Source organism: Stylophora pistillata, chromosome 10 (assembly GCF_964205215.1).
Source record: "Stylophora pistillata chromosome 10, jaStyPist1.2, whole genome shotgun sequence".
NCBI lineage: Eukaryota > Metazoa > Cnidaria > Anthozoa > Scleractinia > Pocilloporidae > Stylophora > Stylophora pistillata.
The window spans coordinates 5,562,866-5,575,445 of NC_142528.1; the positions used below are offsets into that span (position 1 = coordinate 5,562,866).

At 38.7% G+C, this 12,580-nt stretch overlaps 1 protein-coding gene across 1 annotated transcript; it reads right to left on the reverse strand.

Moving 5' to 3' along the window:
* Window positions 1–205: 205 nt before the first annotated feature.
* Window positions 206–11,994, reverse strand: LOC148721535 (polyunsaturated fatty acid 5-lipoxygenase-like). The gene is made up of 11 exons (XM_088734582.1): window positions 11,839–11,994; window positions 7,865–8,222; window positions 6,746–6,884; window positions 6,298–6,407; window positions 5,480–5,678; window positions 5,055–5,161; window positions 4,484–4,738; window positions 4,072–4,178; window positions 2,646–2,748; window positions 1,922–2,140; window positions 206–834 (listed from the first exon to the last, which is right to left on the reverse strand). Exons 1-11 carry the CDS (start codon window positions 11,892–11,894, stop codon window positions 601–603), a joined length of 1,887 nt encoding a protein of 628 aa, XP_088590708.1. The 5' UTR covers window positions 11,895–11,994; the 3' UTR covers window positions 206–600.
* Between the last annotated feature and the right edge of the window lie 586 nt (window positions 11,995–12,580).

The window sequence follows — 12,580 nt, forward strand, 5'->3', positions numbered from 1 at the left end:
AAAATTGTGGACAGTTACGTAGCTGTTTATGCCGGATAACTGATGAAATTCGTAATAAAAACTGACAACATCGATAACAAGGGAGAGGGGATTAATAGTTTAACTTGGTTTAAAATTTTTTGATTGCTGAGGGGTAACTGAACGATACTTTCAATTTACGTAACATTTAAGGTTATTAAATATAATTGAAAATTTAAAAAAAAAGTTGCACACGAAATGATGGAATTTATTTTGTAAAGGTTACACGAGAAAGCTCCAAATGAAACTAATAGTTTGACATAAAAGTACATCGATCAATCATGATTCCCATCCGAGTGGATGAGTTGCTCCCACTAACATTCCACACCACACAATGACCACACATTTCATTTTCATTTTTCACGATTGACTAAAACACACTTTAGTAACGCAACTCTACGCATTCTCGTTCTTAGAGCCTGCGATCTTTTAGCCCACAGTATCCATGTACGGCCCTAGCAAAGATTGATCAATGCGTTTACGTACCTAAACGGTTGCGGGCTCTAGAGACGAGAATGGACCCTAAAAGCTACATGTGGATCGCTTCTAAACATGCATGCATACAGACAGTTACCAAGAGTCTTAGCTTTGAATACCATTCGGTAGCCACCTTGGGATGAAATACGGATAGGTTAGATAGCCATATTTCTCTCGCTTCCGATTGATAAGCTGCATTTTTGGTTGGAGAACTCTCATCAAGAAACAATAGAAGTCATTAACGACCTTGGTCGCTTTGGGATCTTCAAGCTCATTGCCGTAGTCAAATAAGGAATCGAAGCGGAATGTTCCCAATGAATTAACAAAGCTGGCCTCAATCTATGAATTAAAACACAAAAAACAGGTCATTCAGCATCATATAATTACTTGTAAGTCTGCTTAAAGAACTGTTGTCATGATAAACAAAATCGTGAGCGAAATTAACAAATGGTAAACACCACAACGTACACTATTGAGTTATGGATGCACGCGGGAGGTTGCTAAGCACGAAAGAAGCGTAAGAGTCGCGCGAGGCGATAGCCGAGAGCGACTCTAGCTTCTTGAGTGCTTAACAAACCTCCCAATTGCATCCATAACTCAATAGTGTACGCTGTGGTGTTTACCATTTGTTTTATAACATAACATTGTTACATTGTAGCTAACGAGTTCCCTCTTAGTTAATAAATCTTACGTGACCAGAAAAAACAAGCGCGCGCGGAAAAATAGTCTTTGCATTTGCTCACGTCAGCAGCGTACACCCATGGGCAAATGGGGGACGCTAAATCGACCAATCAGAGCGCGCGCTTTACTTTGGTTATGTTATAAAATAATTTAGTGAAGCATGATTGTTCCCAAAATTGTCTCATATCAACACTTAACAAACTAATCGAGTCCGAAAAATTGCAGAGAAGGGGAAAAGTGGCTTTGTTGAAGATCCTGATCATTGGAATTTACTGGATTTTCATTTTAAAAATTTAGGCTAAGACATGTTCTTATTCGCACTTAAAATTAAGACAAGGACTTCGATTACTGAATAACGACCCTCTTTAATACGACCAAATTGTCGTTCCCGACCGAATTCAATCGACTCAGTCTATTCTTTATTTCAAAACCGTAGAGCAAGTAATAAGCAGATCTACTATTGCATTGTCGTCATCCTCATTACCATATCGCTTCCTGAGCCGCTATGAGTTGCACCACAAGTCCCCGCAACATTCAGTCCGCTGTGGCAGACCCCATTTTGTCAATTCAATCCCCGTTACGATTCTGACTGACATCCGGGGATACAGCATCAATGCAAGGATCCAGAAACAAATCAAATTTTCTGAACTGACATTATTATTTAACCAGCGCTGAATTTCCTTACCATTAATGTCTCAAATACCCTTTCCTCTCAACTCTAAATAAAGCTTGGGCAAAAACTTACTGCTGAGGTAGCTCTGTTTGGCAAGCGGTAGACCGAGAATTCTCCATCGGCGACTCTGCTATCGTTATAGAGTTTTGTTGGCAGATTGGGAACGAACGCAGCGTAATCTGACAGCTGGTAGTTGACAGCCGCATGTGCAATCGTCAAGTGTGAGATAATGCGACTCACAATCTCGCAGAGCTCTTGTTTTGATCTAATAGTGGATGGTAAACCTTGAATCTGAGGAATGAAACAAATACTGATTATGAATAATGTTTCCAAAATACAGCAGACATATTCAGTAATGCACAGTAAAGTCAGGTGCGGAACGGAAACGCTAAGTAGCAGAATTCAGGGCAGCCTAAGTGCAGTTACAGTAGCTTAATAGGCAAGATGTTTAAATATCACTTCTACTGAAAAGTGCGTCAATGTCTATATTTAACAATTATTCCACAAGCGCGCGTTGGATATGAGATAATGGATAGCCAACAAGGCGTGAAGCGCCGAGTTGGCTATAATCATCTCATATCCAACAAACGCGAGTGGAATAATTGTTTTATTAAAAAAAAAATGCTCCTAAGATATTAGACAAATCTTCTCGACTTTATTTTATAAGAAGAAAGCGGATGTTACAATGTACAGATATTAGATTATGGTATATTGGCTCATAAACCATAACGGCTAAGCCAATAAAAAGTCTTGAATTGCATTATCCAATGATCTAGTTTTTAATAATGGTATTTACCCGTCCAATTCCACCATTGGGTCCCGTTCCTTCTGCTGATACTTCATTGACGTAAGCTTGAAGTTCTTCATCTCTGACTACGTCTTCTTCATCTCTGTAATACCTAAAGAAATGACATAGTATCACCACAATCATTCACGACAAGAAAAAGAGTTGAGCTTCTAGTTCCCCGATGGTTCCAACGACGCAGTTACAGAGAACTGATTTGTTAGTTAGGCCATGTCCTACAGCTATAAGTAACAAGCAGCACGGCAAACTACTAAGATTAGCAAAAAGCGAAAGCATCAGTCATACGAGTAAACTTGAATAAAGGTGGCTACTACTAGTTTTCTCGCGCCGGGAACAGGTCACTCTTGCGTCACGCGCGAGAGAAAAGTGCGAAAGAAGCGCGAGATTAAAATACGAAAATTCAAAACAAAGATGGCGGCGCGAGGCTTTTTCTACTTTTGTAAGAAGTTCACCTAACAGCGTGTATTTGATGTGTTGAACGGTCACTGCGTATGCAGGAGACAGAAATGAAGATAAAGAAGACGATTCTCGGACTTGAGACATAAAGGTTACTTCACATCTAAACGAAATATCCAACCGATACGATATCTTGCGACGGCAAAAAAAGGAGAACTCAAGTGAGGTATAATCTGCCTGAAGTAGAAGAAGACTGAAACTTCAAGGAAAATAATATAACATAGCCAGAAGTTGTGAGTAGGTCCTTTAAGATGAGCCCGGAAGGCTGTCTTTGACGGCTGTTGAATGCTATTTTCTAAGCAGTAAACGTCTGTAAGGTGTTCGCGCGAACACACGCGATAGTTAGCGGTAGCTATAACAGATCATGAGCAAATGTCGATCCTACAGAATCCAGATTTTTAAATGCGCGACAACGCGCGTGGGAATTGCTAAACTCACGAAAGCTATTGCATGAAAACAAGTCCGGTGACCCTTTCTTTTTATAATTCCAATATGATAATAGCGTTGAAAGGAATCATAAGAAAAAAAATAGAAAATTCTACTGAAGGACATTTGCGATGCGTGAAAATTGCCTTTTTCTAGATTTTCTGAAATTCCACTCCGTAGAATTTTTTTAAAATCTTTGAGCAAATTCCTTTTCAAGTGCTGAAAGCAATCACTAAAAATAATCATTTGAAAGCGTTGCCATGAAAACTGCTAGTGACCAAATGACACTTATTTTTGGATAGCCAATGATTATATAATTCAACCCTGTAGAAGTGTTCAACTGGCCATGGTCAGTCTTTTTGTTGTGTTCTTTCAAAGTTACAAACCATCAAAAAGATGAAAACTGGTACCAGCCACCTTAAAAAGATGTTAAGTTTTGAGCTCAATTATCAAATACAGCTGAAAAAACACAGATTCTAGTTAAATCTTTAGTCACCTTTAAATGTCTTAGAGAAAATTTAATGATTTCACTTACAAGTCTACGTAGCGTTTCACCATCCGTTCGATGACAACTAGGATTTTCAAACCATCGTCACGATAAGGAAAGTAAGGTAGGAGGTATCGGTTTGCAAGTCCTCGTTTCTTGTAAATGACGAGAAAAGACAAAATCCATAAGCCATTCCAGGCAAGAAAAACTCAAAAGCAAGCATCGATATAGTGTACTTAAAAAGACGCGTTCAGACAGACCGACAAGATGGTCGTCGGACAGACAGATCATAGCCAGATGGACAAATAGACAAACATTCAGACAAGTAGGTACATAGATAAAGAGATGAACAGACAGACAGATAAACAGCCAGAAATACAGACCGACGAACAGAGAGAAAAAGAAGAATTATCTGATTTTTTTTCGCAATTGGGATAACAGTGAGTAGCGAGGCCTTTACCTTAATGTTACTTCTGAAATCTGTGACTTTCCAAGTCGAAAATTCATGGGCATCACGGAGAAGTCTGTTAGCTCCGTCGTTTCCGTAAGCAAAGAGAAGATCCATAAATTTAAACTCGTCAACCAACGATGGGGCTCCGAACGTATTGGGGACAATCACTTCACGACAGTGGTACTTAAGCATTTGGTTCAGCGGATGAGTGGGTGGTAGGGTCCTTTTTAAGGAGATACAGAATGGCTCTATGAAAAAGTGCACCTGAAAATCAGTAATGTAGAAAGAAATAGTTAATATTTTCCGTTGAAGATTTCTTCCCGCTCATAAAAGTATAAGAGCCTCTACAGTAAATATTCTGCCCTTTCGATGATATCCTTGCTTCTCGTTCTTTCGATTTACAATGCCAGGTTTCTTTAATCTCTGTATTTAGTTCCCGCTCATTTCCATTCCCGTCAGAAGAGCAATGCAATTGGGTGCATAAAACGTAATGAATTACTGGCGGAGATTATGATGATTACTTAATAAATCTATCAAAAGATAAAAGAAACTTACTTCTAAGCATAAAGTAATGTCATACCTTGGCAAGGTGCTCAACGATTTGTGAATATCCCAGATCAGTAATCTGAACATTCAGTTTTGCAATCATCCAGTTGTCCCCACTCTCTGGAGTGTAAACTTCTGAGTCTGGAGGAGGGAACGTTTTACAGAGTGTATGAATGATTAATATTCGAATCTTATTTTCTGTTCTCCGAATGTACTAATTTGGATGATTGTCTCAGTTTAAAATGGTTAGGCTTTATTTAGAAAGAATTTTGCCTTCCTGAACATTAAACGATGAAACTGCTGCCGTGTTTGGTTTTATTTTACGAAAATCGACAGAGCGTAAAAAGAAAGTAAATCAATTAATAGGTTTAGATAATCAATCAAATATTCGTTGTCAAAAAATATTGGTAAAAACTACTACACAAGAATAAGGTCTAAGTGTATGTAATTTCAACTTACCTGGTGTATAGTCCATTTGTATGGCCACAGGAACAAGTTCATTTTTTCTCCAACCAACCTTCTTCGATACGAACAAGGCGATAGGAGATAGAAAGTTCCACATCTTCCTTTCTGGATTATGGTCTGTAAGGTCCGGTGAACGAGGCATGTCATCACATAGCTCATAACGAAGAGCGTAGATGCGACCAAGCGCTATGGCCTGAAATACAAGGTCGCATTTCAATTGAATCAACTGCTTTCATCGTTTGCAGATAAAGCTGTACGATAATTTTCTGACTGAAAATCTAGATATATTTCATTTTAAATTTAGCAACTGTGGAGCAAGAAAATCGGGAAGTGAAAAATTCTGCTTAACAAGGTAAGATTGTTTCATAACAAAATGTTAGAAAGTCTAAGAAGTATTTCACCAAACTTGGCATTTCTTGGGACATATGTTATTCTCTTTCCGCAATGGTTGTGGAAGTGAAATCTCGAGGCTGCTTTATTCAAAGATTTGGAACAAAAGCAGAGGGAAATGCCATAAATGTGTTTAGCATAAGAAGGTCTTGCCTTGAGAAAGAGACCTTATTCATTTGCCACGAGGACATAGTTTGAGTCTCCCCATGAGGAATTTAAAACATGCGTTCTGATGTTCTATCACTTAGCTGCAGAGGACTTGTGGCTAAGCTAAGTGAAAATCTGGTATGCTCAGAAAAAATTATTTTTGCAGCTGGGCTTCGAACAAAGAAAGGTGTTATTCTTTTGTCGCGGGCGTGGAAAAATGCCTTTTATCCTGGAAACGTAACAAAAGGTTTTCGAAATGCATCTTGAAAGCTTACTTTATTCAGCGAATATCTTGACTTCGTAGCCTTTTTCACAGCACCATTCCAGTCAAATTCAGGGTTCAGCGTTTCTTTCAATTCGTTCCAATCCAGTCCAACTGCTGATCCTGTTGAAAAGTTATAAAAATTGGCGATTGGTATGACCAGCAAAGAACTACCGTGACAGCAACAAGTGTTCACTACAAAAAGTTCACTTCTTTGCGGAAAAATTCGACTCTGGCTTAACATGACTTTCACAATACGCGCCTTTGCTTATAGAAGAAAAACGCTTTTATGATAACGTCTATTGGCAGCATTTCTAGCATCAGTCAAGTCTAGATCCAGCATCCTTGGGAAGATCCAATTTTGAGATCCCAAGCCCGCTTCTTCAATTTTCCACTCCACTCTTCATCCCCCAGTGCAAATATTCTCGTCGTAGTATAGAGCAAGATACAAACTAGCTTACCCTTCCTGTGAATGGTGACTCTTTTGAGTGACATGGGGTTAGGACCGGCAAAACGCTGCTGAGTGAAAAATTTGTCACTTATCCATTCTGTTTTGTCGTTGATAAAAGCCTCGTGTCTGGACGGAAGCCTCACATACTCCTGAAAACATAATCAGTAAAGTTACACGTCGCAAAGTTGAGTTTGGATGACTGAGATGTCGTCTTCCAACCAGTGTTAAAGGGAACAGTAAGCGCATTCAGAAAAATGTTAGATAAGGCGATCTCACTGGGCTCGCACTTAACACATCATTCCTGAAGAGAAAAATACCGCATATAATCTAGGTAGGAAAGGGCGCTTTCGCTCCAAAGTTAATACCCAACGCTTCAAATCCACGTTTGCAATAGGTTAATTTTTAAGTACGGTTTAGTTTAGTTCAATATATTTTAACATAGAGTATGTGTTTTCATCCTTTGAACTGACATTAATTAAGACTATATTATTATAATCGCAGAGAAATCAACTGAATGCTACATTCTAATCAAGCAGCACAGGGCGAAAACCGTAACCTGTGAGCCATGAAGTAATTACAATTATTATTATTAATATTATTATTATTATTATTAATATTATTATTATTATATTATACATCTTCACCTTCGGATACCTTCTGTCAAATTTACTGGTTGAGTCTGAACTCAACCTAAATCCTTCCTTGAGGGAAGGGAAGTAAAGGAAAGGGGATGGGGGTACAGAGAGATTTACAGTAAATTAGGCTCATCCAAATTTTTAAGAGGGTAAGTTTCTGAAGAAACTGTGGTGGTGCGTCGGCGGAAGTAACAAGGTAAGCCCTTCGTCATTCGCTCTGACGAAGGGCTAACGCTCGAAACGTCAGCTTTGAAACTCTTTACGGTGGCCAATTTACATTATCAACTCATACGATAAAACCAAAATTACCTCATTTAGATTTCGATGAAATACAGGATAAGTGAGCTAGAGTTCAGGCTTAATCACAACATAGGGGAATTTCTTTAGTTTATACTCTGGTTATGGTAACTGTAATTTACATGGTCAAATTCAAGGGCTTTCTTAAATCATCAATGAAAGGTTGAAAGGAGTAACAGTCAAATTTCTGAGTTTACCCCAATTATTGGTTCCAGGCCCGTCTGGAAAAACTCTGATAGAGCCAGGTATTCCGACATGTGGTTAATTTCGCCTTGTTCTGCGGTCAAGTTTTCATACACTTCGCCAAGAGAGTTACTGGCTCGTGTCATTAGCACATATGCCGTGGTGTAATATGCCATGAAAGGATCCTTCAGAGCAACCGCTCCAAGTTCCTGTGCCGTCATATTCAACAGTGCGAACCCGTGAACAGCTGGGTCATATTTGTATGTGTAGGTCTCCTGGTTCTTGGCAAGAGAAGCTCTCCTCAGTAACATACAGGCAGGCGAGCTGACATGCTGAGGAAGGGAGACTTCACAACGCGTTGCTGATGCATGTCTACAGTTTAAGAATAAAATAATCAATCGACAAAATCTGGTATTATTTCGATGGTCACCGTGTGCTAATGCATAAATATCTCAGGCCTTTTCCTTTTGCGCAAGATAATTTCATTTGCAGAGACACAACAGAAGAGTCAAGAACTTAGTCCCAGCACCCGTGTCTAATTAACAAATGGTAAACACCACAGCGTACACTATTGAGTTATGGATGCACGCGGGAGGTTGCTAAGCACGAAAGAAGCGTAAGAGTCGCTCGAGGCGATAGCCGAGAGCGACTCTAGCTTCTTGAGTGCTTAGCAAACCTCCCAAGTGCATCCATAACTCAATAGTGTACGCTCTGGTGTTTACCATTTGTTTTATAACATAACATTGATACATTGTAGCTAGAGAGTTCCCTTTTATTTAACAAATCTTACGCGACCAGAAAAAACAAGCGCGCGCGGAAAAATAGCCTTTGCATTTGCTCACGTCAGCAGCGTACACCCATGGGCAAATGGGGGACGCTAATTTGACCAATCAGAGCGCGCGCTTTACTTTGGTTATGTTATAACAAAGTTTCAAATTCGGAGGCTCACGTTGTCAGCGGGCTAGTCAATCACAGCTAAGCCGGTCAAACCGTTACTGCAGTGAAGGCATGCCCCAAGCTGGTCTACAATTCTTAAATTAAATATTGATAATAATGATTTTAATAATAATGATAATTATTATTACTTTTATTATGACTGTTATTATAACTATAACAATACAAAGACTTTTTCCGTCACACAGATGTCCATGGAGCGAAGTTTAGATCTGCTGGCCAAGTGCGGCTTTAAAGTTGGTTTGATGGGAGCTTGTTTAAACAATAACAAAGCCAGAAAATTTAGACATAAATATATATATATATTAGACGTTTTGTTGTGTAGTATCGCTGAGTATTTTACGAGTTGTGCCGTATTTTGACGAGCCCGTAGGGCGAGTCAAAATACAAATAACGAGTAAAAATACTCAGCGATACTACACAACAAAACGGCTAACAAGTTATTATTATCCAACACGCCAAACTGTTATTTCAGTGCGGGCGAATTTTGCGGATATTTATTTACGGGGAGTGCGTGACAGAAGTATGCGAACCGAAACGGAATTGCCGTGTTGTCGTGTTGCTATTTCTATTTTCTTCAATAAATAAAGAAATTTCCAGGTCGTCTAGCTGTTTTTCTTCGTTCGATTCATCTCATAAACTTGGATGTATATTTGCCAACCATTCTGACTCTTCGTCGTCGGAAATATGATTCAAATTGTCCGCCATTTATTTTTTCGTAACTACAATTCAATTCTTCGCTTGTGCGATGCGAGAAAACCTGTTTAACCGATATTCTAGAGTACAAATACCGCATGATATTTGTACTCGTCTATGGCGTTATTTGTACTCTACGAGGTGTAGTTGGATAATAAGATTAATTATTTTGTTTTGCGTTACGTTAAAGGCAGTCGCCTCTCTGAGGTTCTGTCTGATCATTTGAAAACTGCTCTTAAAAGTTCCATTTAAAAGATGCCCCTTTCCCTTTGAAAAGAGAGCAATGAACTGGAAAATTCACGAACGCGAACAATAACTATTAACTGTCTCTAGTATTTTACTTAATCCTGTTGTAGGTTTCTTCTGCTTAGCATTTAATGATTCAAAATTTTATCAAGCGCCCCGTGACAGGTCTGCAATGTTAAGACTTTTTCTGTCACATGATGTCCATGGAGCTTTTTGAGACCGATGTTCTTTACTTATTATTTGCGAAGTTTAGATCTGCTGACCAAGTCCAGCTTTAAAGTTGGTTTAATGGGAGTTTGTTTGAACAATAACAAAGCCAGACAACAACACTGGTAGCTACGTTTCCTACTGTTTACGAGAAGTGCGTGGTTCTTTAACTTCCCTTGCTAACCAGTACAGAGATGATGCATAAAAAAGGCGGCCCTGAGTGTCGGTGGGTTCTGGGGCTTAAACCCACCTCCCCCTCACCCACGGTAGTCCTGTGCTCTACAAAATGACCTGGCAAGGCGTGGTCTTACACTTATCGTGCGTGAAATTATGCAGCGACTCGATCATTTCATTTCGTTATTGAGTCGAACACCTCAGTTCAATGACCAATTTTCTCTCTTATCTCATGTAATCTTATCTTTATATCGCAAGTGATATTGACAGCGCGTTGAATTTTACGCCTTTTTGACCTTGTAAAGCTCTCAAACTATTTCACCTGTTCAGATGCACAATATCAACTACAGCGTTGCAGCGCGTATGGTGAAAAAGCCATTACGCTAAATGTAACTTCATTAAAGACGTCAAATAAATGTTCTTTGTAAAAATAAAGGATGATAGTTTTGTAATCGTTACGGTGGCCAATTTACCATTTCAACTTTGTTGATATATTCAAATTATTTCTTTGAAAGAAAACTGAGAAAAGTAACGAAAACAAAATTCCTTTGGTGGATAGACAGTACACAAGATTCCCAGTCAAATGGTGATAGTATGGTATCTATGGGTTAGTTGAAGCTGTCATTTTCAAATTCTGGCTTATGACTCTTAAAGTAAAGTTCTGTTATACTGAAAACAAGAAATGTTTCTTTTAATCGTTTTGGAAAATTTAGACATAAATATTATTAATTATTTTGTTTTGCATTAAAGGCAGTCGCCTCTACGAGGTTCTGTCTGGTCATTTGAAAACTGCTCTTAAAAGTTCAATTCAAAAGACGCCCTTTTCCCTTCAAAACGAAAGCAATGAACTGGAAAATTCACGAGCGTGAACAACAACTATTGAATTTCTCTAGTATTTTAGTTAATCCTGTTGTGGGTTTTTCCTGCTTAGCATTTCATCATTCGAGTATTTTATCAACCGCCCTGTGAGAGGTCTGCAACTTGCGGCACCCTGAGAGAAGGTCGCGTGTAAACAAACGACTACACCACTCAAATGTGGGCAATAAAATGGGAATCTATTATCTTTAGGCTGAAATTTAACGTTTAGATGCCTCGACCACTGCCATTGTAAGTATTAACTTTCCGATTCGCTTCGACGTTGTCAAATATTCCGCCTTTTGAAGATTTCAATAGAATAAGTAACCCGCGTCCTTTGACTTAACAATGAACATAGAAAAAAAGACCAGAATTGCATTGCATTCAACACTTTTCATAATCACTTCAAACTTTCTGCGTTGCTGTAAACTACATCGAACATTTTTGCACAAAAACGTTTACTCTGAATGACGCCTGATATTCGCCCACCAGCTCGTAGAAAAACACTAGAGCGTATCATTTCGAGTGTTGTTAGAATCTGTTTATTCAGTAACCAGTTCGAAATAGCTTGAAGCCATAAAAATTTCACTTTCATAGCTTATGACTGCCTTAAATAATATAACTCTGTGGCAATGATAAACTTATTGGAAAGCAAAAACAGAAAGGACAAATTAAACCACCCGAATAAACTAATTCAACATAACAACGGATCTGATAAGCCCTCATGACATAGCGGATGGGATTCCTTTGAAAATTACAATGACCTCGTTAGTTTAACTCCCAATCTGCATTAGGTGCTGCGCACAACATTAAACACTATCATCAAAACACCGCAAAGAGTAAGATATTTCCGTACCTCGATGCTGTAACAATGCCCCCAATTAATGTGACCAGAAAAGTCAAAAAATTCATTTCTGCGTTTCAAATAGGAGAGGTCTTCTATATGTACGGTATCAGCAGATTGCTTCGAGACGTTTACTTAATAGTGTTTTCAGGCTCGTTTGGCGTTCTTTATATAGGTGTTTGAGTTTGTATGTCTTTAATTATTCAAATTCATAACAAAGATAAGCCGAAAATTCTATACTAATTGTTGGCACAAATAGACAATATCTACTCGAAAGCATTGTCATATTCATTCTGTTTGGTAGATAATTGAGTGGGATATATGCATTTTAAAATCACGTCCTCATCCTACAAGTTGAAGTTATTTGCACATGACTGCGCAATTCGAGATGCAAAGTTAGTTTTCCATTTGACTGCATTTCGAGTGTTAAAGAGAGATGTTGAATGCTCATCTGCAAGATAAGCGTCCTTGATGTTGGTCATGAAGGGAAAAAGGCGAGAGAAATTTAAGAACGTGTCCGGAAAAACATACAAGTCGCTTTTCTTCTTAGATCTGTACTAGTGTTACGTGCTAGCGTACATAGACCTCCTCGACCTCCTGACCTTACTAAAGACTCGCAAACCAATATTTTTCTCACTTTGCATCAAAATTCCACTCGATGAAAGTTGATTTGATTGGTTTTATTAGCTAATTCTGGAACTGGGTTTAGTTGTTGCTCAAAAGAGCCGGTGCGATCGCAGAAGAGAACAAGTTG